This window comes from Canis lupus, chromosome 2 (genome assembly GCF_011100685.1).
Source record: "Canis lupus familiaris isolate Mischka breed German Shepherd chromosome 2, alternate assembly UU_Cfam_GSD_1.0, whole genome shotgun sequence".
In the NCBI taxonomy this organism is placed as follows: Eukaryota; Metazoa; Chordata; class Mammalia; order Carnivora; family Canidae; genus Canis; species Canis lupus.
In genome coordinates this window covers 28,837,479-28,862,149 of record NC_049223.1, presented here as the reverse complement: position 1 = coordinate 28,862,149, position 24,671 = coordinate 28,837,479, and the positions used below count along the sequence as shown (strand labels likewise).

The 24,671-nt window shown below is 50.9% G+C and overlaps 1 protein-coding gene and 1 long non-coding RNA gene across 6 annotated transcripts in view; both read left to right on the top strand.

Moving 5' to 3' along the window:
- The first annotated feature begins 12,166 nt into the window (after positions 1-12,166).
- Positions 12,167-18,528, top strand: LOC111091659. 5 transcript variants are annotated; one of them, XR_005355372.1, is made up of 7 exons: positions 12,167-12,520; positions 12,650-12,809; positions 13,267-13,441; positions 14,113-14,279; positions 16,498-16,648; positions 16,742-17,743; positions 18,313-18,528. It is a non-coding gene; the product is annotated as an uncharacterized LOC111091659 (long non-coding RNA). The 5 variants fall into 5 exon arrangements; XR_005355371.1 differs by having other exon boundaries at positions 16,498-17,337; positions 17,650-17,743; XR_005355368.1 differs by having other exon boundaries at positions 16,498-17,743.
- A 5,628-nt stretch (positions 18,529-24,156) lies between these two features.
- The window catches only part of PFKFB3 (6-phosphofructo-2-kinase/fructose-2,6-biphosphatase 3), an 86,691-nt gene continuing 86,176 nt past the window's right edge, over positions 24,157-24,671 (top strand). The window contains exon 1 of the mRNA XM_038530188.1: positions 24,157-24,273. Within this exon, the coding sequence (XP_038386116.1) occupies positions 24,258-24,273 (16 nt within the window). The 5' untranslated portion in view covers positions 24,157-24,257. The remainder of the gene's footprint in view (positions 24,274-24,671) is intronic.

Sequence of the window (24,671 nt, the reverse complement as noted above, 5' to 3'; positions counted from 1 at the left end):
TTCTTTGCATCCGTGGTTTGGAGACATAAGGAATATTCTGACCCTTTTTAAAAAAGGATTTTCTCATGTTTTTATTTAACATAAATAAAAGAATAACATTTTCTCTTTTGTGGTATTATTTTACTGAGTAAAACTGAATTGAGACTCGGTTTTTGTGATAAAAGTGCACATATTCTATAAAATAAGTTTGGGTTAAAGAATATAAGGTATAAAAGAATGACATAATTGAATATTTTGCAGGAATAAAAATCAACAGCCCTGAGACTTGAACAGGTCCTCCGGTGGACCTGACTACCTGGACCAAACAGTAAATATGGGTGTATTACCTTTGGGCTTACAGGTACCTAAACGTGCGTGTACTGAGTACAGACCTTCCTCGACTTATGATGGGGTTACATGCCGGTAAACCCACTATAAGCTGAAAATCCATTTAGTACACCTACCCTGCTGAAAGGCCTAGCCTAGCCTCCACTATCTTAACTGTGCCCGCAGCACTCTCACCAGCCTTCAGGGGGGCGAAGTCCTCTCGCACAAAACCTATCTGATAGTCAGGTGTTAAGTGTCTCCTGTACTGAGGACTGCCTGGAAGTGAACAGAACGGCAGGATGGGTCATCTGCCCTCGTGGTCGCAGCTGCCACTGCCCAGCATCACGGAGAGGATCCGATCTCTAGAGAGCCTGCTAGTATGGTTTCTACTGAACGGGTATCATTTTCACAGCAAAGTTGAAAAACTGTTGAGGCCATCTGTATTTATTACGACAGCTTAATGTTCTTAAAGTGTAAGTTCCAAAACGTCTCTAATGACTGCATACTCATCCTGGTTTATAATAACATCATTGTTCATTTGCATTTTAGGTGGCTTTTTCCAGTGTTCTCATGATCAACTGAGGGAAATGCAGGTGCCTTACACTACTTTTTTATTAGCATGGGCACAACTTAGTGTCTCTCTCCATATCTCTCTGATGATTATTTTTTAAATTATCCGTGACTACATTAGTGATTTAGGGTGTTATTGGCAGTGAATTTCTAATATAACAAAGTGTCCTGCACGATACTGCCTGAGAACTTTGAACTTAATTTCCAGTATCAACTTCAATGTAAAAAATCATTGAAGCTACAATATAATTAGCATGGGTCAGCATAATAAACATCCGTCACCCCTGGCCCACCTGTGATCAATGAGCCCTTCTTGTCAGTTGCCTGCATCCACCTCCCTCCCTAAGGTCAAGATCAGAAAGTAGCTTTCCCCGCCTGTCTTGCAGCCTGGCCCTGAGTCTTCCCATCACTTGTGCCAGCTTCTAAAGAAGCCGTCCTCCCACTGGCAGGGGCAGGTGGTCTTTGGGGCAACCGTGGCAGAGACCTTGTCATGTTGTCATGGCATGTGTTGTGGGAGCAGGACAGGCTTTGGAGAAGTTTCGAGGTGTAGTTTGGCAGTGTTCTTGCTCTAGTTAAACCTCCATGACTGAGGCCAGTCTGGAGATTCTTGTTTCCAATCTAGTTTTTTGGGGGTTTTTTGTTTGCTTTTTGTTTTGTAAATTCCATTTTCTTCTTAAGCCCTCGTGCGTGCGTTCTTTCAATTGTAGCTAAGAACAACTGGTTGATAAACATGTTGGTATCTGGAATTGCAAATGACAAATCGCAAAAGATGAAAGAGCTAGGACAGGATTAGGGAGGACTCCCTACCTAGGTTAGTTGGTAAAAAAAATTGGTGAGCCTAGTTATTTGATGGCAGACCGTTTTGCCAAACCATTACTGTGCTTTAGCCTAAGGGCCAGACCGGTGTGAAGGGAAGTCAGGGAAACTACAGCGCATTCGCAAGTGTTGGTCACTTCTTAGGCAGCCGTGGTGGTGGTGGGGCCACTGGAGCGTTTGGGGTCCAACCCTGCTGCTGCTTCCTTGCTCTGTGACCAGGTGCCTCGGCTGGAAATGGAAATGAAAACCGCCCTTACCTAGGATTGTTAGGAAGATGAAGTCAATCATGTGTATCCCAGAAGTATTGAGTTAAATGAGAGCTGCAAGGTCCTGCAAAAGAACATAAAGCCAGACTAAGGGAGTCTGGCTCAAAAGCAAGTGTGAAGAAGAGAAGCCAGCCTTGCCGCGGGAAAAGCCTCCAGTGTTCCGGCCTGCATCCTCAGGTGACTCAGATCTCCGAGTTAGAGCCCCACCGCTGTGGGGAAACCTCCCATCATGGAAGCTCAGCCAAGGGCCCCAGCGGCAGCCTTAGCAGGAGTCCAGATTGGAGATCCTAGTCTTGCAAAAACGAATCTGAAGGTACTGCTTTTTTACTTGAAAGGTTGGTTTTGAACTGCCCAAGACAACAGCCTTAACTGTGAAGTAAGGTGAGGGGGTTGGACAGACCCCCAGAGAGCAGGTGCTGTAAGTGCTCGGGTGCAGGGCCCCCTCGGTGAGCTCGTCCATCAGGCTTGCTGGGGCGTGGAGCGGGCAGTTGGCCGGGCCGGGCCTGCCTCTGTGCGTCAGGGCCTGTGTTCAGGGCAGGCTGCCTCGCCTGGTGGCTGTAAGTGTGTACCAGGTGGGGCCCCATTTGGATCTGATGGGGAAAGCCACACCGTTCACTCCCAAGACTGTGGCTGCAGTCAATAACTGGAAGAGACTTGGAGTCGGCTCTAGTCAGGGGTGAATGCTTTCAAAGTGTATGTGTGGGAAGAACGATGAAAATTTGGGGGAGCCTAACAGGTCGACTGGCAGACGCTGCATAGCCTGGTACCTATTCCCAAAATTCTATCTTGGGCCTCTTTTTTAAAGGCTGGAGAAGTTATTAAAAGTCTTACCTGGAGTCGGGCCGGCCAAGTGACACTTCTGGCCCGTGGGCTGTGAGTGGGGATGTAGTATTAGAACTCCTTTTATTCTCCCGGTGAAGCCACAGCCACCATGTAGTCCAGGTGATTAGCCAGCGTGCCAGCGTCAGCGGGTCTCATCTTTCAGCTTTTCCATACAGTTGTTTCTCTTTCGCTTGAAGGTGAATTTGCCTCTTGCGGATACAGTCTGTTTCCAAAATGTGTGTGATATTTTTGAAAACGGAGATTTTTTTTTTTTTGGCAGGTAATTAAAAATCACCTATTAGTATGAAAACTTGCTCAGTTTGCTTTTCCTAGAAGCAGTCCCTACTTAAACTGAAAGAGAATTTTGTTTGTTTCAACAAGTGTCTCTGTCGGCTGCTGTGCACAGGTATTGTTTTTAGCATTGGGAATGAAGACATGAATGAGGTAATAACCTGCGTTTTCAGAGAGTTCATGGTTGATTTCAGAGACACACACAAGCAGAAACCGTACAAGGTGAACCGTGCTGAGATAAGATATGTCACTGGACTGAATTCTTTGAGGTTAATGACAGCGTTCTCTTCCCAGCATCTATCACACATCCGGTAAACAATAAATCGGCAGTAAATTTGCTGACTGTGAGGTCACAGATGACAGATGACTGAGCAGATCTGTTAGTGGCAAAGTCTGAGACTGCAGTTGAGGAGGAGGTGACTTGTGCTGTGGGTCTTGAAGGGAGATGGGATGGCCAGGGATGGCCCGCTGGAAAGAGGCGGGAAGACAGCTTCCCAACTGCCGGGAAAGGGCAAGGGAGCGATGGCACTGCCCCTGCCCGCCTGCCATTGCTGCCTTGCAGCATTCTGACCTTGCAGTAGTGATGGTTTCGTCCTCCGCTCTATTAGTTACTCTTTTCCCAGGTTTTTTTTTTTTTTTTTTTTTTTTTTTTAAAGATGTATTTATTCATGAGCAACACACACAGAGAGAGGCAGAGACACAGGCAGTGTCTGCAGGCTCCATGCAGGGAGCACGATATGGGACTCGATCCCGGGTCTCCAGGATCACAACCTGGGCCAAAGGCAGGTGCTCAACCACTGAGCTACCCAGGGATCCCCTTTCCCAGTTTTTAAAAAAAGTTTTTACTATAGATTTACAGAATTATTACAATAGTACCGAGTTCCCTTGTACACTAATCTTACATTCATGTGGTCTGTTTGTCACAATTCATGAACAATATTGACAGACTATTATATTCCTTATAGAATATATATTATAAATTATTAATATATAGCTAAATCAGATTTCTTTAGTTTTTACCTAAAATCCTTTCTCTATTTTGGGACCCCATTCAGGACACTAGTTTGCATTTAGTTAGCCCTGTCTTCTTAGGCTCCTCTTGGTTATGACAATTTCTCAGACTTCCTTCATTTTTTTTGATAATTGTGACAATTGACTACTGGTCAGGTATTTTGTAAAACAGTCATTGGTTGGGATTTGTCTGTTTCTCTCCTGGTTCGACTGGGGTAATGTAGTGGGGGGGCAGGAGGAGAAGGAGGAGAAGACCACAGGGGCGGGATGTCCATTTCATCACGTATCAAGGGCACATACTATGAACATGACTTGTCACTATCGAGGTTTACCTTGATCACCGGACTGAATCAGTCTTAGTCAGGTTTCCCCGCCCCGAAGGTTCTCTTTTCTCCTCCATTCTGTGCTCTACTCTGGAAGGAAGTCACGGTGCACAGCCCACACTTAGAATGGGAGGTGTGCTCACCTCCTTAAGGAGGACTAGCTACATGAATACTTGGAGTTATGCCTGCAAGATGTGTCTTCTCTTCCATCATCGGCCTACTTTTTCAGCCACCTAAGGTCAGCATGAACTTACTGATATGTAGCTTATACTTCAGGTTATAAACCAGTATTTATTTTTTCGGCCCAAATTGTTCCACCTTTGGCCATTGGAAGCTTTTTCAGTTGGCACCTGTATCCCTTTGGCCTTCGACATCCCCCTCATTGTGGAGGGTCTGTTTACAGCACTTCCTTACTTTCTGGCACTGCATGGTGCTCCCTGTTCAGCTTGCCAGTTTCCTGCCTGAGTCATAGCATCAGCACTTTCCCCAAGGAGCCACAGTCCGGTCCTTTTTACTGGGGATCTGGGCATTAGGTGTGCTCATTGCCATTAGGGATTGGGGTGCCATCGCTTCCAGGCCCTCTCAGCTCCTAGTGCCAGGAAATACATGTGTGTGGAATAACCTTATATGTGTGACCATCTGTATGTGCATAGAGTAAATATGAACCCATACTGATGTCCCCAACTCTGACCCTTGGCCCCCTGGATCATTCTAGCCCCCTCTCCTGGCTTATCTGTAACCTCCTCCTCCCAACATTGAGAAGTGCGACTCCCAGCTTCTAACATCCGTTTACTTGTTTCAATTCCGATACACATTTATAGCACTTCCAGAATTCTTAATCCATACTCTCATGGGACACAGCTTTATCAACTAGAGTACAGTGCTTCTGTACAGTTTGTCACACTTTTAGTCTTACAGACTTTGCTCATTTCCAGTTTTTTTTTTTAGGTCAACTCCTATTCTCCTGCCCCAAGCTTCAGGGAGGTGGTTTTTTATGTTTGTAATACATTTAGATTTATCTGTCACATTGTGCACTTCACCCTGGGATCCCCCAGTCTCCTAGATGAGTTTTTAAGTTTTTATATACACATGAAGGTTTACTCCTTGGGCTCGGAAGTCTTAGAGGTTTTGACAACCACCTTGTGCCTCGGGCTCACCATTACCATATCCCATAGAATGGTCGCACTGTCCTGATAAACATCCCTGTGTGGCCCCTGTTCAAATCTCTCCTCTCAGGCAGCCCCGGTGGCGCAGCGGTTTGGCACCGCAGTTTGGCGCCGCCTGCAGCCTGGGGTGCGATCCTGGAGACCTGGGATCGAGTCCCACATCAGGCTCCCTGCATGGAGCCTGCTTCTCCCTCTGCCTGTGTCTCTGCCTCTCTCTCTCTGTGTCTATGAATAAATAAATAAAATCTTAAAAAAAAAAAAACAAAAAAAAAACAAATCTCTCCTCTCTCATGCCTGGTGACTACTGACTCTGTAGTTTTGCTTTTTCCAGAATGCCTCGTAATTGGAATCATACACTGTGTATGTGGCCTTTTCAGAACTGGCTTCCATCCCTTTACATTCCTCATTTGAGATTCATCCATTCGTTTGTGTGTTTCTGTGGCTTGGTAGCTCAGTTTCCATCAGTGAGCAATGTCTCATTGTCCCTGTTGCAGGACATCCTGGTCACTTCTAGGTGTTGGCAATTACAAACCAAGTGCTGTCACTGTTTGTGTGCGGGTTCTGTGTGGACACAAGTGTGGACATTAGTTGGATAAATCTCTAGGAGGGTGATTGCTGGACCATGTGCTAAGCCTCTCCCGTCTTTTCAAGCCCTCCCCAGACTGGCTACATTTCTGGAGCATGTGAATATTCTCAAATCTCTCCCTTCTGTAAGGGAGAAAAGTTAAACCCTTGAATTTTTAGCTCACTCTCCTACTCCCCAGTACCCTGACTCTCAAAGAATCACATGCTGTCTGTGGCCACCTGCTGACTTTGCTCCCCGCCCCCCCTCAGGTCAGCGCACACTTACAGGATGGGGACTGTAACTGACATGGAGTCAGACCTCTGCTGCCACCAGACCTTCTCAGTTGCTCCTGCAAAGATCACCGTGAGCCACTTCAAAGGGGGTCTACTCAGTTCCCTTTCTTGACCTTTTATGGCGTTTGACGCTCTTAACCACTCCTTGAGGCCTGTGACCACTCTTCCTGTTAGTGTTGGCTTATCACTCACCCTCTCCCTGGGTGATTTTATCTGCTCTCCTGGCCTTTAGTTTCTGCCGTGACTAACACACGTCTTTATCCCAGCCACTCATCACAAAACTTCTCATCTGTATCCAAGTGCCAATTAGATGTCTCCCTCCCATCTGAGACGTGTTCGAACTTCACTCACTTTTCCCTTCCAAACCTCCTGGTAAGCTCTCTAATTTGGGAAAAACGTCACCTAAGTCAGAAGCCTTTCTATCCCAGCTCTGTCTGTGATGGAGACCTGTTGGTCTTCTTTCTTTTCTGTCACATTAGCCCAGGGTACTGCCTTGATTTCAGAGCCTCCTTCCCTCTTGCCTGGAATGGATGGTGGTCTCCCAGTTAGTCTCCCGATTCTGACCTCGCACACTTCTAATCTGCCTAAGTCATACTTTACTCCCAAATAAGAGAGTCTTTGGTCTAGCCAAGCCTCGGCTCCATACGCTAGTAAGCTGGGGAGCCTCCCTCACCCTCGTGCTCACTCTCACCCCTCCGCACCTTCACCTTATATTCCAGCAGGTAGAAACATTGGCAGGTTGTTTTGTTCATGTTCTTCCCTCCGCCTGGAGAATTGACCGTTGCTTGTGTTCTCCCAACAAATATCCCACACCCACCCTACTCATGCAGGGCTTGTTGGCACCACAAGCCTTATGACGGAAAACAAAAGTCCTCTGCTCTATACCCCACCTGTGGTAACTACTTCTAACTGTTTTAGCGGGGTCGCTTCTGATTCTGCCTCCTTATTCCTAAATATATCCTCGTGAGGTTACTTTCCACCAACTGCCCCCTCCTTCACGGCTCCCATTCTTCGTCTTTCTCGTCCTAAACACGTTTCTAAGGATAGTCTGAACTCGGTTTCTGCCTTCCTAACTTCCATTCACTTTCCAACCCACTACAATGTAAGGAGAAAATCCAGGAAAAGGAAGACACCAACTCCCGGCAATAGGGGGCCCAGCACAGAAGAGAGGGAAAAGTAAACCCCATGATGATGGTGAAAGAAGCCTTGGCCCCGTAGCTGTGGAGAAGGTCCTGGAGAACTCGGTCCCCGTGGGAGCAGGAAGGTGAGGGCTCTCAGAATGGACACCTCCAGGGAGAAACGGGATACTCTGACTCACTGCCAGGAAAAATTTGACTCAAGTAATTCCAGGAAAAGTTGTACAATAATGAAAATTAACTATGGTAGGCAAGTGGCTCAGCTGAGAATAATATACAGAATGTTGCAACAATACACATAAATACTCATTTCTGGTCTATTTTTAATCCTGCTCTCTGACTAAACTGAAAGGACAAATGGGGGGGGGGCGGCGGGTAGAAAGGCTAATGCTGCCATTTCCCAGAAGGTTACCAGATTGTTAAAATTATCTTGGGCTCCCCCACGTTGGATATCTATGCTGGATTCTCTGTCTTCATTTTCTGGATTTCTTCCCAATTTTTGGTGGGGCTTACCCTCTAGTAGTTTCCTGAGAAAAGACACTTGGGAGATATATTTTTGGAGGCCTTGATCTGAAAATATCTTGATTTTGTCATCTCCCTTGATAATTTGATTAAATATAGATTCTTGGTTAAAACTCACTGCCCCCTCCCTCAATATATAAAGGCATTGCTACCTTGTCCTCTTTCCTTGGTGCTGTTGAGAAAATATTATCCTTGCTGATCTGTTTCTCTTCTCTCTGGAAGGTTTATGATTATGCGTCTTGGTTTATATATCTTCATTTGTTATGCTAGGCGTTTGGGACGGACTCATTCAACCTGGAAGTTCATGTCCTTTGAATTCCAATCCTGGAAATTTTTCACATAATATGTGATATTTGATAACTTCCTCCCCTTCTATCATTACATCTTCCTTCATTGTATCTCTTTTGGAGATTTTATTAGTTTGCTGTTGAATTGGTCTATCTTTTCTTATTCGCTGACCTCTCATCTAAGGCAATACAATACAGAAGTGGCTGAGTCCTGGACCAGAACCTTAAGGGTTTAGATGTATCTGAATTGTGGAGATGCATGTGTTGTTTTATTTTTTTAGAAGCAGTGCATTATGGAGATTTTCCACACCTTTTGAAGAACAATTAATTTAATAATGACATATAAATGCACATACACCGACAATGTGGGAAAGTTAGCAATTTCCTTCTAGAAGTATATTCCTTTTAGCATTTAGTTATTAAGAGGTAGATGTTATTTGCTAAATAAAGAGTAAGACATAGACCTTATTCGGTGAAATGCAATTTAGTAAGTTTCCTTTTTCAGTTACCAGCTAGACATTCGCAAAATAGATCTTATTTTTTATTTTTAAAAATATTTTATTTATTTATTCATGAGAGACACAGAGAGAGAGGCAGAGACACAGGCAGAGGGAGAAGCAGCCTCCCTGCAGCAACCCCGGTGGGACCCAATCCCAGGACCCCGAGATCATGCCCTGAGCCAAAGGCACTCAACCACTGAGCTACCCAGGTGTCCCTAGATTTTATTTTTTAAAGATAACCTAAAACTTTTTTTTTAAGTGTGAGAAAGGGCAAGATTAGAGAAATATCTTACATGGGGAATGTCTTGGGTTCGTACAGCTACGATCAGAGAACAACCCTGTTAATGACATTATCGTCCCTCTCAAAGGTGTATAGCTTGCAGATTATTTTTAAATGTTTCAGGAGACCAGTGACTTCCAAATTTGGAAACAGCTGGGTCCTTCTCTTTAGCAACCGCCTTCTTCCCCTCCTCTGCACTATCGAATGATTAAAAATACCTCTTATTAAACCCCTTGTATTCTCCTCTTCCTGCTGCACTTTTCTCCCACCTCGTCAGTGTCCGGATAAGCAGGGGACACCTGATTTTTTCGTTTCTGATAAGCCAACGCCTTGTAGCCTGTGGGCGGGTCCCTGGCTTGTTGAAACCGGAGCTGACATGAGGGGAGGAAGTAGGTCCACAAGAGTGGAGTAGCTGAGGCCATTTTATCACTACTGACTTATCTTCAAAAAACAGAAGGAAGAAACAGAATCAAAGTCTGATAACCTAGCAAACAATCTTAAACCAGCAAAGACACACTTCGCAGTTGCTTGCAATGCTGAGCTCTTACTCAAGAACTAAGAAACCTGAAGTCATGCTGGTGCTGTATCATTTGGAAGTAAACAGATGGCAAGTCAATGAACCCTTGCAGGCGAGTGTGGATAAGGGTACTTTATGAGGGGCCAGGTGTATTGAGTCATTCTGACCTGGATTTTGCATAATTCTTATCACAGTTCTGGTTGAAAAGTAAGTTCAGGGCTGTTATTTCTACTTTCAGTTTTCATTTTAATTTTTCAAAATAATATATGCACATAATTATAAAATCCACTAAGTGCTCAGAGGCTCGAAGCCAATTAGAACAGCCCTCTGCCTCACCCGTCTTGCTGCCCTCAGGAAAACACATTCAAGTCTCGTAACTGACTTTTTATAGCATTTATTTCTATTTTGAACTCATTTGCTCATAAGTAAGCTATGTCTTGACTTATTATTTGTAGATATGTTTCTAGTGCTTTTCTGTTACAGGAGAGGAGGGTTTCTCCCTCCAACTCTTGTAAACTGCTTACATCAAAATTCTGTATTAAAGCAGTAGTCACTGCAAACTCACTAGGACATAAATATGATTCATGCACGATCTGAGTAGTATATTACAGTTCATTTTTTTATACAACCCTTGGGTCTTCTAGAATTAATAATTGCCCAGTTTTTTTTAAACAATTGTTTAATGTATATATCTATTTTAGGATTTTTCTAATTTCTCCATTGGAGTTTATCTGCCATCTAATATTTTCCCCCAGGCCAGGCATATCAGTTAATCTCTCGCTTTTGAATTTTTCCTGGCGTCCTCCTCCCCAGTCTGGACCACTCACTTCCAAGACCTGCTGCATGTTCGATGCACTTCCCTTGGCCGTGTTTCATGTTGGGCCCTAATTTTTGGAGTCTCCTACCTTGTATGGTCTCACATCCTCCAGGCATTAATGTGATTGAAAATTCACGGCTGAGCGGAGTCGCATACAGCGTTGGAGAAGGAGCGACTTGGCATGTACCTTCTTGTCAGAGCATCGTTGCCGTGACGGGGGGGCGCTGATGGACAAGGCCATCCGCAGGGGCTGCTGCATCTGCCCTTTAGCTTGATGCCTGACCTTCGTGTCACGAGGAGAAGCAAAGGGCGAGGCCCTCGCACGTTTGAAAGCACCTGTTGTCTGCTTAGCTTGCCGTGGCGGCTGTCCGCCTGCAGCTCTGGCTGCTGCTGCCTTCTGCTCCAAGTCCGTGCGGTTACACATCTGGCATTTGAGAGTGAAGAAGGCCTCCTTGGGTCTAAAGTACGCCCCCCAGGGAGCTCTCTGAGCTTGTTTCTGCGGTGGCCTCCAGCTTCCTAGCATAGCACGGATGGGTCAGCAGGGGGAGGGTGGGGCAGGAATGGAGGGCACCCCTGTGTTAGGAAGTGAGCTCTGAGCCATCTCGTTAATCAGTTTTCCTACCTCATCTGGCTTTTTTTTTTTTTTTTTTTTTTAATGAAATTGTAAGGAAAAGTGTTCACACAGAACAGGGCTGAGTCTCTAGGCATTGTAGAGAGGTTCCGGGCAGGATCAGAATGGAGCTGGCCATAGAACTGCCGTAATCTCCCATAAATCAGTGAGAATCATCAGTTCCTCAGTGGACAGTGACCCTGGAGCCACATGGAAAAGCTGCATTCTGCGTGGTTAGGCCTCCTATTATAACAGAGACGACAAAATGTAACCGTAGCTCTATCGGTTTCCTGGGCAGCCCAGAGCAAATCACCACAACCCTGTGGATTCAGACTGAATTTTTTTGCTTCCACAGTTCTGGAAGTTACATTTCTGAAATCAAGGTGCCAGTAGGGTGGCGTGCTCTCGGGAGGGTCCTTCCTCGCCTCTCCCTGGCTTCTGGCAACTGCTGGCCACCCTTGGCATTCTCTGACTTAGGGACTTGATTCCGGTTGTCATCACGTGGCGCTCTGTCTCCATTCTCTTCTCTTCCAAGGCCACCAGTCCCGTTGGCTTTAGGGCTCACCCTACTCCAGTATGATCTCATCGTGACTGATTACATCTGCAAAGACACTGTTTCCAGCTCATATTCTGAGAGGTCGGAAAGGACATAAATTGGGGGTGGGGGGAGGAGGACACTATTCAACCCAGTCCAGTAGCTTCAATAAGAGAATGCTTTTTGGATGCCTGGGTGGCTCAGTGGTCGAGTGTCTGCCTTCAACTCAGGGCGTGACCCCGGGGTCCCGGGATCGAGTCCTGCATTGGGCCCCCTGCACGGAGCCTGCTTCTCCCTCTGCCTATGTCTCTGTGTCTCTCATGAATAAATAAATAACATCTTAAAAACAAACAAACACGGGATCCCTGGGGGGCTCAGCGGTTTAGCATCTGCCTTCAGCCCAGGGTGTGATCCTGGGGTTCCGGGTTCGAATCCCACGTCGGGCTCCCTGCATGGAGCCTGCTTCTCCTTCTGCCTGTGTCTCTGACTCTCTCTCTCACTCTCTCTCTCTCTCTCTCTCTGTCTCTCTCATGAATAAATAAATACAATCTTTAAAAAAAGCAAACAAAACAAAACCCTGATCTATGTCTGTAGGACTCAGAGCTGGCTAAGGAACTCCTCAACTGACTTTTTTTTCCTTGAAATCCAGAGCCACTGCATTACTCTAGAAACTCCGGGGATGTCGCAATGCTCAAGGTGTACCGTTGTGCAAGCATGACCATAAAACAGTGCCAGCCTCCCATATCGTGCCCAAGAGTCCTCCGGTCTGGGGAGATGAGTCCCCCTCACCCTCCTGCATCCAGGCCACTGAGTCTGCTCCGCGCTGCTCTTCCTCTAAACACGGTCTCTGTCATGCCCGTCCGTGCAGGTCCACCGAGCTCCCAAAGGTACAGCATTGGGGTTCGGCCTCAACCCAACCAGTCTGGACGTTCTCAGAACCAAGGGGGAAGACCTTTTTGGGGAGTGAGGGACAGAGATGCCATATCTGCTAAAAATAAAGACCTTTGGCCCCGTAGGCAGTCTCCAGGAGGCTGGGACAAGGATGGAGGAAGCCGGTTTTCTCACCTCCTGCCACCGCACACCTCCCCTGGTCGGCTGACTCAGCCTCTTGGAGTCGACTCGTGGAGTCTGAGTCACTTGGCTTCTGTGTCCGCCTGTTCCGAGTGTTCGGCCGAGGTGAGCCCCTCATTGGCGAAGATCGTGTCCTCCTCCAGTTTGTCCTCATGTTTGTGTCTCCCCTGGGCCTCAGCAGCCCCGGCAGTTGTCGGTGTCCCACACATAAAGGATTTCAGTGAGCCTCGTGGAGGAGACGTGCCGGTGGGGAGGGCACGGTCGTCCGGGCTCCCGTGGAGAGCTGGGGTGGCAGGTGTGCGGGGAGGGCCCTCCCTGCCCACCTCCCTGACTTCTGTGCTCCTTATCTCGGAGCGAGGGCACCCTGAGGGCCGCGCGGAGCAGGCCGTTGCCCGACACCACTAGCTGCAGAATGCTTCCTGTTTCTTGAGGAAATGAAAACGAGCCCTCTCCCGAGACTCTCAGTAGGCTCCCTACTGGACGGTGGCTGATGCAAGCTCGACGGTGAGGGTGCAATTTCCACACTTTGTGACATCTCGGGACTGTATTATTTTTCTAACAGTAATTCTGCAGGAATGAAGGCCATGCTTGTCCTCCAGACCATTAGACAGATGCGTGCTTTCTGCCACAAATAAACCTTTCTCCGACACGTCCTTGCGGCAGGACCAGCCGTTGCTTCCAGAGACTGAAGACACTGCCACCTGGGCGGTGCATGAGATCCACCGTGCTCTCTGATGGTCCGGGCGAGCTCATTTGTGCTGAGACGTTTCCTCTTCCCAGGGCGCAAAGGGGAAGGGGGTGCTGGAGCAAGATGTCCAACTGCTTTATGTTGCAAGTCAGATTGGAAATATTAGATGAGGAGGGAATAGGGCTCTAACTTGTTTTTTTTTCAATATTACGAGATGCCATCTCCCTGCTTATCTGCATAGAGTAATTATTTAAGCTAAACTATAATTCATTCGCTGACTGGAGCAGGGTGAAAAACATATTCAGGGAAATGATGTTATTTCTTTTTTTTTTTTAATTTTTATTTATTTTTTTAATTTTTATTTATTTATGATAGTCACAGAGAGAGAGAGAGAGAGAGAGGCAGAGACACAGGCAGAGGGAGAAGCAGGCTCCCTCTGTGGGGAGCCTGATGCTGGACTTGATCCCGGGACCCCGGGATCACTCCTTGAGCTGAAGGCAGATGCTCGACCGCTGAGCCACCCAGGCGTCCCCTCTCAGGACTATTTTTTTTTTTTTTTAAATTGAACACAAAGCTTAGGAGGTATTGCTTGCTTGCTTATTTTTTATTTATTTATTTATTTATTTATTTATTTATTTATTTATTTATTTATATCTTTTTGGTATTGCTTATTTAACTGTCATTGTAACAAATGTTTACTGAGCACTTTTTATGTGCCAGGCCCTGTGCGAGACCAGGAGGACCAAGATGTATCTGCATTCCAGGCCACACGGAAATACCAGCACGAATTCAGCAAAGGTCGCCTTGTGATCGGCTGACTCACTCATTTAACAAATACTCGTTGCTCATCTGTAGTGGCTCAGGCTCTTGGAGCTGAAGAGACACAGGTGAATGTTCTCGGTCAGTGCTTCTAGGAGCACAATCTTGCAAACATGCAGCCTTTGTCCCCTAAATGTGGAGGAACCACGACGGGGCAGGCTCAGGGGCTCAGGTCCTGAAGGAAAATATGGGTCAACAGGGTTACAGCCTTGCTCTGCTTTTGGGGGAGGGTCTTAAGTACCAAAGGCTGGACTTGGGGGGCTGGGGGCCGGCCTGAGGCGCCCCCGTGGGTCTGCTAGCTCTCTCCGTGGGGGGGTGAGGTCCCCGAGTGACTCGTGCACCAGCCTTTCCCCCTTGCTTCCCGTGAGTGAGGACATTCCCCTGGTCAGAAGGCCAGCATCCTCTCTCCAGCTCTGCTTCCCGTGGGGAGTTCCTGTGCCCCCAATGCCCGCCCTTGTCACCCCTTCCTTGCTCCCGATAGAGCCGCTGTAGCTGTCCCGTCAGGGCCCAGAGCCTCTCTGGGTCACTTGGCAGTGGAGACGGGAGATGAGTGCGGCGGCCCAGTGGGCGCTGGCACCTGCCCCCATCCCCCGGTTCCCCGCCCTTCTGCTGAAACCATTGCTGCATCTTGGACAGCGCGGGGCGAGCCACTCTCCTGACCCCTTCCTCCCGCCTCCCCAAGACGGCTCCGTGGTTGGTGGTGAGGGGGCCCCCCCAGCCAGCAGCGAGCCAGATGACGGATGCCAGGAGGCCGTGAGGCTGGTCCCAGAGGCCCCGCAGGCCGTCACCCCTCCCCGCGGCTTGAGGGCTCTGGCTCTCGAGCTGGGTCACGTCAGCTTCCTTCCACATAACTGTCCTTTGGCCTAAGCTCCCTCAGGTTTGGTCACTGTCCCTTGGCACCAAGAGCCTGGGTGACCTCCATGGCTACTAGCGAAGCGCCCTTGCCCCGTGGGACTGTGGTTTCAACTCTTGCCCTTTCTCTAACCGCCCAGAGCCGGCCCTCCCTCGAGTCAACAGCTGTCCTTCCGTGCGGGCCCTGGGCCTTGGGACACTCCACAGGGACACGGCCACCGGGCGCCCCCGGGGACACGGCACCATTTAGAAATTCGGTCCCCGGCTAACTCTTGAAGCCGGCTTGCAGCAGCGAGGGTCTCGAAAGCTCTTCTCCAGCCCCCTCTAGAAACTCCTCAGCAGCAGATTTAGAATCTTGCTTTCTTTTGAGGTTTAAACATTTTCTTGCAAAAATAACCCTCAATTCAGAACGTCTGGAAAACCCTTACCCTGTTTTATATCTTTTACTGTCTTCATTGGGATATTTTTGGTCGATAAATAACCTCAGTGTCTTGGGACAGGACCTGGACTTGCTGATAATGACATGATTGTTCCTTTATAGAGTCCCTTTCTTTTAACTGTGGAAAAGCTTCTATTTAAGCAGAGGAACATGAAGCACAGTAAATTCATACTTTCGATATTTGGGGTTAAGTTCAGGTGACTAGTATCTACTCGGCATTTTAAGAACTTGTAGTTTTAAGAGAATGTGGCGAATGTGAGTATCCAGTGGACCGACCTCGGTCCCACGTTAATATATATATTTGAGTAATTGATGTAGACTTGTGATTTGAGCTAAAAGGTACAGTGTCATTTTGTTAAGATTATAAGCAATATGGGGACATCTAACAGGACTTAAGATTCACCATATTTAGTTGGTTATTTGGGAAGGCTTGCATAAAGCATTTCATAAATGCAGTTTTAAGTTGAGAAGGTCTTTTTTTTTTAAGATTTTATTTATTTATTTGAGAGAGAGGGAGAGAGAGAATCGAGCCCAGTGTGGGGCTCGATCCCAGGACGCCAGGATCATGACCTGACCTGACCTGAAGGCGGACGCTTAACCCACTGAACCACCCAGGGTCCTCAAGAAGGCAGTTTAAATAACCGTATTTCTACACGGGGCCAGTCACAAAGGTTCCCCTTAACAGTGACTGTTATATTTTACTACAGTTTATGTGCTAAGGTTTTAAGTAGAATAGCATAGGTTTAAGTTAAGCCTAAAAGCTGAAGGAAAACCCCAACTTTCAGATTTGGATAAACTGAATATTAAAAATAAAAATAGAAAAACCATCCTCTAGTTTTAGGAATAACTCCGAGCAGTCTTTCGTGTGTATAAAAGCCACCCTCGTGTACAGTAAAAATAGACGCTCCTCTCACATTGGAAAGTCTGTGCTCTCTTCCCAGCAGTCATGCGGTCCTCACCTTTGGGCAACAACTAATATTCCCTGCATCTTACAGACGGGGAGACAGAGGGCAAAGGAGGGAAGAAATGCCCCCCGCGGGCAGAAGGAGAGCCAGCCGTGACGCTGCCCCTGAATCTTCCACACTCCCGCAGCCTGGCTGGCCCACCGTCCACCCCACCGCTCCTCTCAGTCGTCCCTATCTCGGGGTCAGTGAGAGCCCATTGCAAAGACTTGCCCTGCTTCTCTGGAAGTGATTATGTGACTAATTTTAATCACGGCGACTGCTCGTCCCCCTGCAGAAGGACCACAGTGGGGGCGGGAAGCCCTTGGCCAGAGCCCTGGAGCCTGATTTCTGGGAAGGAGGCAGCCTGGCTCCTCAGCCCTAAATAGATCATTAAGACAAGGTCGGCCGAGGATGGATGGTTCCCTAGCCCCCTGAGGACTGCGACATCCTGGCTGCAGGACGGGGACCCCAGAGGACAAGGTGATCGGGAGGCCTGTGCTCCATCCTTTCTAGCTGGGCACTAGGCAGCCGCCTCCCCAGTGGAGGCCAGCTTTGTCCACAGAGAAACGGGTGGCCCCTCGCCTCTGCTGGGACCCAGTATTGGTCCACATGCTATGAAGAAGCAACCATAGCCTGGTCACACACTGGGTGGAGCAGCTTGGCTCCATCCTGGAGTCCTTTAGGGCTCTGGTCTTTTCCGGGGCTTCATCCTCAATTCAACTCCAGCCCTGGGCTCAGGGTGCGTCGAGGACCGGGTCCACCCCCTAGTGTGGAGCCTTGTTTCTGTGGCTCTTTCCTTCCCGAGCACAGGGCAGCTGTCCCCAACCCAACCCGGCAGGAGCTGGGCAGCCTGAGGGCGCCACCAGCATGCAGCCTGGAGCCAACAGCAGGGTATGAATACAGTGGCACGTCCTCCCATCCCCGGCCTCCAGAATCGGAACAGGATCTGTCCCCTAGAGACCAGGCCCTGATTTCTGAAACTCCAACTGGAAAGAGGAAGAGAATAAATTACATCCCAATGCAGTCAGGGCCGGCCTGGGGACCGGTTCAAACGGGAGGGTCATGGGGAAGGAGGACACCCTCTGGGAGCCAGGTCGGACTGATTTGCTGGGCACCGCGCCCCCCCCCCCCCCCATCATCCATAAACCTGGTGCCAGTTTGTACTCGTTTATCCCATTTGAGGACTTACTCTCTGGCCGGCAGGAATCCCATGTGGACCCCAGGATTCCCGGCCCTGGCATCCACAAAGCTTCCGGTTACTCCAGAGCTAATCTAAGCACTGCCAGGAAGAGAACTGGTGGGTAAAATTCAGATCCCAAATCGGCTGGGCTGAGGGTAGGGAGGTTACGTGCACCAGGCCTGAGTCCTTTAGGGCAGGGAGCTCTGGGGTCCCCGAAGAAGAGGTCAGGGCTCAAAGTGGGAGAAGCCATCAGCCTGCCCAGCTGACCTGAAGAATGGCGGGGGGGGGGGGGGGGGGGGCTTGTGGCAAGCACGCCGCCCTGGGAATAAGGGTGGCCCCGGCTGATAGCCAGCAGGACGCAGGGACGTTCATTCCCACAGACCCCGGAGCTGAACTCTGCTGCTGGGCGTGAGCTCGGAAGCTGGGTTTCCTGCAGATGGTCTGCAGGTCATGCTCACCTCGATGGCAGCCTCCGGGGACTCTGGGCAGAGCCCCCAGACGCCTGCGTGTCTCCCCACCTACAGGACAGGTGGTGTTTGAAGTCACCAAATGTGTGGTGACAGGCTGGCTATACTGCCTGGAAATCTGGGGGTTCCCATCACTAAGGGCCCCGAGGGGCCCAGGGCACAGCCGGTTAATTTTTCAGGTCTCTCCTTTGGTGAGTTTTTTTTTTTTTTTTTTTTTAGATTGTATTTATTTATTCATGAGAGACACAGAAACACAGGCAGAGGGAGAAGCAGACTCCACGCAGGGAGCCCGATGTGGGATTCGATCCCCGGTCTCCAGGATCACACCTGGGGCTGAAGGCGGCGCTAAACCACTGAGCGACCTGGGCTGCCCTCCTTTGGTGAGTTCTATCTGCGGCCTCCGCGATTGCTAGAGATATTGGTTTTGCTTTTGCTTTTGCTTTTTTTTTTTTTTAAACTTTTTATTTTGAAATTTCAAGGTTACAAAAGATACTGCAAAGAGGACAGAATTCTCACCACCCCCACCCCGGACCTCACCCACGTTCCCCAGTGTTAAGTAAGCAGGGCACGGTTACCGCATCTGGGGGTGGCCCCAGTAGGCTTCCCGGGTTACCAGCTGCCCTACTCATGTCCCTCGTGTGGCACAGGAGGCCACCCCGGGGCCCGCATCCCCATTTGGGCCTCACGTGTCTGCAGCTGCCTTTCAGCAAGAACGCTTCCTCTGTGTGCCTTTGTCTTTCACGGTTTTGACATTTTTGAAGAACCATCTGCAAGTTATTTTTGTCGCGTCGTCTAAAGGGTGTCACGTCTCCTCACGGGCAAGTTCGGGTTATTGCGTTTGGGGTGAGAGTATGTCACAGTACTGTGCCGGGTCCTCAGCACGTCATGTCAAGCGGCACCTGATGCCGGTTTGGGCCCTTACAGGTGACGTTAGCTTCGAGGATGTGGTCGAGGAGGCTTCCAGGCGTCTCTACCGCAAAGTCCCCCCACCCTTCCCCTTCGTAATTCGCAAGTACCTTGGGGGAGATACTTGGGGACCCTTGATCTTTCTCGCTGCGCTTTTGCTGGCTGATCCCCTCACCCACCGACAGGCCTGCTATGAAACAATTATGCCTGTGCTTCTCACCAAACAGCGACTTTTCTGGCTCCGTGATTCCTTCTGCGTCTATTAGCTAGGATTCTGACCATGTCCATAAATTCTAGAATTTGTGAGGAAGAGCTTTTCCTCCTCCCTTATATATTTATTCAATTTTTAAAAAAAATTTATGTCAGTATGGACTCCTGGGTTCTTACTTTATTCTCTGGGTCACAGTCCATTACTACCATGCGTTATCTTCTGGCTCAGGTTGGCCTCTGTGTCTTCTGGACACGTCCTCGTCATTTGTTGGCACCTCGGCAGAATGATTACTTATTTTGGGGGGCACCACAAAACCTTCCCGGCTCCTCTTGTGTCTCGCTGTTCCGATCCTCCCAGGTCTCTTGGTTCCTTTGGTGGGAGACTGGTATTACTGTTTACAGTTTTCTCCTGATGAGAAAATCTATGTGGATCATCGATTCTTTCATAGTTACCTACGTAGACATGCGTGTGCACGCACACATGCACACACACACTCACAATTTGGTAATGGACAGTTAGGGAGCTCATCCCCAGGCAGCTGCATTTCCCTTGTCTCACTCGACCCCACAGATGCTCAGCTCCGACATTCCTGGGCCGGCCCACATGCTCCCAGCCTGCACCTCCCAGATGCTCCGAATGGCTTCTCTGCTCTTCTGGGACCCCAGGGACCCTGTTCCAGCTCTAACAACAACAACAACAATAAAGCCAGCTACCTTTCATTGAGCACTTGTGCTCCAGGAAAATATGATTTCATCGAATCCTTACAGCAATCTATGAAGAACACATTACGCCCATTTTACAGACAAAACACTGAGGCTGGAGGAGGGTATGTCACAGAGCATAGGAAGCCGCGGCAGGGTTCCCACCAGTCTCTTCCCTCCATCCCTGCTCTGTCGGACCCATCCTAGGGCTGGCTCTCAGCAGGACCCCAGGTCCTGGAAAGCTGAAGGAAGCAGGAGCTCCCCACTAAGGGAACCAGGCTGAGGGGCATGGGGCAAGGGGGTGCCCTGCAGTGGGGACGCCCCCCGCTGGACTCTCCACAGGGGGATTCCGGTGGAGGTGGGGCAGGGCCCTGCTGCTCCCAGTCCCCAGGCACTCCCTTTCCTTCCTTCCTCCTTCAAAGGCTCATTACCGCTGCTCCCTGACCCCATCAAAAGGTTCCCTCCTAGGGCCCTAATTCCTTCGTTGGAGACAAAACCTTACCTTCTGCTAAAGAGGGAAGGCTTGGAGATGCAAATTCTTGCTAGGGAAAGGCCCCCCGCCAGGGAGGAACTGCCAGGGTAGAAAGCCATAGATCTCTTCTACTTGCATGTTACCCTCCCTGTGGGGACAGCATGAAAGAGGTCTGGGAAGGGGGCCCTTCTCCTCCTGCAGTAAGAAAACCCGAGGCTAGGGGCCTGGCGCTTCCTGCCCCAAGAGCCTGCGCAGGGTGGCACCCAGCAGCATGCACGGATGCCCGAGGGGGAGGCTGGCTGGTGCCCTGGGTGAAAGGAGCCCCCAATTTTGATCCAGTCCCGCCAGGGCCCTTCCCCTTCACAGCCCGGTTCCACGCTCCTCCCTGGGTCTCTGTCGAGGAGAACTAGCAACATCCCGATCACCTGAGAAGCTTGCTAGCGGCGCAGACTCCTGCACCCTCACCCCTGGCCCTACTAAATCAGAAACTGCTGCGGAGGCCCAGCCACCCCGTTACCCACCCAGCCTCCAGCCCGCTCCCCTGCCCGCAGCGCCTCTGTTCTCCGGACCTCAGTGACCCCACCATGCCCCTGACGGCCACCGTTCTAAAGTGACCGGCACTGGGACCCACAGGAAGAGTTGAAGCTGGCCCGGCAACACTCCTCGGTTCCCCCAGGGTTCCAGCCACTAGATTTCCAGGCGCCCCTTTGCTGTTAAATGCTCCTCAGAAGAGCAGGGTTAAGTCCATTAGCCTGAGAGCAGAAATGTGAGCGGACACGGGTTGGGGGTTCAGCGAGTAACGACACGATGACTTCACTCTATGATTCCCACTATATTGTTCACGGCGCCTGGGAATATATTCTCAATCTAAAATTGCTTCACGTCTTGCCTCCACGTGAGCCCGGGACGCCAGGCCCCCCACCCGGCCCAGCTGCCCACCCCGCACCTGGTCCTGGCTGCCATGAGCAGATCCAGTTTTTCCCGCCACTCGCTTATCTCTTGTGCGGACTCCCTTGTGCGGAGGACACACTCTTTGAGTTCTGAAATGCCACCATCATGGCTGATTCTGATTGGGAGCGAAAGAATGTCCCCGGGGTTATTAACAACAGCTGACGTCCTGGAGGGCTGCTGCTCCACAGTGACAGGTGCAAGGCAGCCCAGAGTCCCACCCGTGCTCTTGTTCCTCTAGAGGACTGCGGCCAACGCGGGGCCATCGGGCTCCGTGAGCCCGGACCGGTTTTCCTCTGGAGGCTCCTGAGACGCAGTGTGTGGGGTGTCCCCGCCGCCGGCAAGCCCGTTCTCCAGGGGTCCCGCAATCCTGTTCAGTTCTGACATAACTCCCTGGAGTTAGCACAGACCCCACAGGGGAGGTAGGGGGCTCAGCCCCCCAAGACCACCCCCCACTTCAGATGCCAGTGCAGCTGCTGGGCACCAACTCTTCTGTCCAATTGGGCTACAAAGTCAGGGAGATCCAGAACTTTCCCTCTTTCAGGGTTGATAATCTGCTAGAGCTGCTCACAGAACTCAGAAAAGTGCTTTATTTGTTATTATCAGTTTATTATAAAGGATACGACTCAGGATCTGCCAAGTGGAAGAGATGGCTAGGACGAGGCGAGAGGGTACAGGTGCACCGACTGCCCGTGCCCTGAGCTCGCCACCCTCCCAGTGCCTCCCCGTGCTCACCAACCTGGAAGCTCTCTGAACCCCATCTTTTAGGGGGGTTAATGAGGTTTCATTATGTTGGTGTGACTGACCACTCATGATCCTCCTCATTTTTTCTTTTTTTTAAAGATTTTATTTATTTATTCATGAGAAACAGAGAGGAAGAGACATAAGCAGAGGGAAAAGAAGGTTCCCTGCGGGGAGCCCGATGAGGGAACCAATCCCGGGACCCTGGGGTCACGCCCTGAGCCGAAAGCAGATGCTCAACCACTGAGCCACCTGGGTGGCCCAGACCCCACTCATTTCCCAGGCCCTCTCTCCTCCCTGGAGGTGGAGGGGTGGTGCTAAAAAGTCCCAACCCCCTAAGCATGAGGTGGTCTTTCTGGCCACCAGCCCCTATCCCAAAGCTGCCTGGGTGCCCCGGCCACCATCAGTCCTTCCACGATCACGCAAACACTCCCTCCTCCCTGTGGAGATTCCAAGGTTCCCATGTGCCAGGAACTGTGGACAGGGACCAAATGCAGATTTCTTATTGCATCACAGCCACATGAGGTCTCATGAGGCAGTAAAGGTGCCAGGTACAAGGAAGGTGGGCCCACCCACTCCAAAGTGCACGTCCTCTGGCTTCACTGTGACGTGTGGCTGGACAGTTCTGAGATGTGCGGTCTTGCACACTTTATCGGGCCTTAGATAAAATTTGCTTTCCTTGGCGTGTGAGTCCATGGAGTAAAGTGCAAGTCCACCAGAGGGTACAGATGTGGCAGGGGAAAGGGTAGAGGGAGGTGATAATCTCTCAAAACACCGCCCCATCCCTCACTTCCTGTTCCTCTTACACAGACTCACACCCACTCTCAGGAGGCCTGTGGCACAGGAGCCGAAGCCTGAGAGCTCATGGTCCCAATCTCCAGCCAGGCCCATGCGACAGTGGCTTTCCAGAAGGTTCCACCACGGCCATGTCCCAGGCCCACTGGCAACACCCTGTCTGAACAAGCAGTGACTTTCTTCCCTGAGACATGGGCTCTGAGCCTTTGAATGCAGGGCAGGAGTTTGGGCTGCTCTACCCACAAGGGAGAATAGGCTAAGAAACTGTGACCAAGAAATGATCAAAAACAAACAACTGACTTTTCGGTTCACCCGTATGGGTTTTTTTTTTTTTTTTTTTTTTTTTTCATTTCATAGAAAGTGGGAGGGGATCCCTGGGTGGCTCAGCTTGTGGTGCCTGCCTTCCGCCCAAGATGTGATCCTGGAGTCCTGGGATGGAGTCCTGCCTCCCTGCATGGAGCCTGCTTCTCCCTCTGCCCGAGTCTCTGCCTCTCTTTCGCTCTGTGTCTTTCATGAATAAATAAATAAAATCTTAAAGAGAGAAAAAAAAAAGAAAGTGGGAGAAATTGCTATCAGCATGCGTGTCTCAAATATTAATTAGGTCAGGAGATCGTTCCTAATATCCTTTCTTCAAACTGCAGCCTAAAGTAGCACTTTTCACAAGAAATAGCTCTCACCTGAAGGAAGGGTGACCGGCCTGATGAGATATTTGATCCCATCAAACAGCACTTCCAGGTGCTGGCCTTCACAGGGACGAGCCAAGTGCGGGGAGGTCTCCCTCCTGCCTCTGCGCGTCGCGGTGATTTTTAAGTTCTTTTTGACATACTTACTGCCCTGCGTGCAAAGTGCTGGTCTGGGTTCCCCAGGACCCGGGGACCACAGAGGGCGGGATTGAATGTCAGAGGTGGGGGCTGCTGGGGCGCAGGAGCCCCGGATGGGAAGGCTTTTGCAGGAGGGTGCTCGGGAGGCTGCCTGCGGGGATGCACTTTGCGCTTTTGCGGGGGGGGGGGGGCGGGGGGTCCCTCCATCCGTCCTTTAATTGCAGTTCAAGCTGGAGGCGTCCCTGTACCCGCCCTGTGTGCCCGCGGACACCGGCTGAAGTTGCCCAAGCCCTTCCCAGGCCAGCGGACGCGCGGCCCCCCGGCGCCGGCAGCGCGGGGGTTAAGCGGCTTCCGCGGGGCCCGCCCCGGAGCCCGCCCCGAGCCCGCCGCGGAGCCTCCCTGCGGCCGTGACGCGCCCGCTCGGCCCAAATACGTCCCTCCTCCGCCCGCCCCCCGCCCTCGCCCGCCCTCGCCCGGGGCCCGCAGGCGCCCCCGAGCCGCGGGGCTGCCATTCGGACGTCGCCCGGCCTCGGTGTCCCGGGCCGGCCCCGCGGGGCGCCCCCTCCGCGATGCCCTTCAGGAAAGGTAGGCGCGCCCCCCGCGCGGAGCCCCCGCCCCGCAGCCCGCCGCCCGCAGGTCCCCGCCTCGGTGCGCGCCGCCCCCCGCGCACCCCGCCCAGCCTCCCCGGACCCCCCGCGCACCCCGCCCGGCCTCCCCGGACCCCCGCGCCTCCTCCTCCGCCCTCCCCGGACCCCCCGCGCACCCCCACCCGGCCTCCCCGGACCCCTGCGCACCCCGCCCGGCCTCCCTGGACCCCCCGCGCCTCCTGCCTGGCCCTCCCCGGACCCCCGCGCCCTCCTCCTCCGCCCTCCCCGGACCCCCCCCCCGCGCACCCCACCCGGCCTCCCCGGACCCCCGCGCCCCCGCACCCTCCCCGCGCACCCCCGCACCCTCCTCCCGGGCCCCGCCCGCCGCACGTGCCC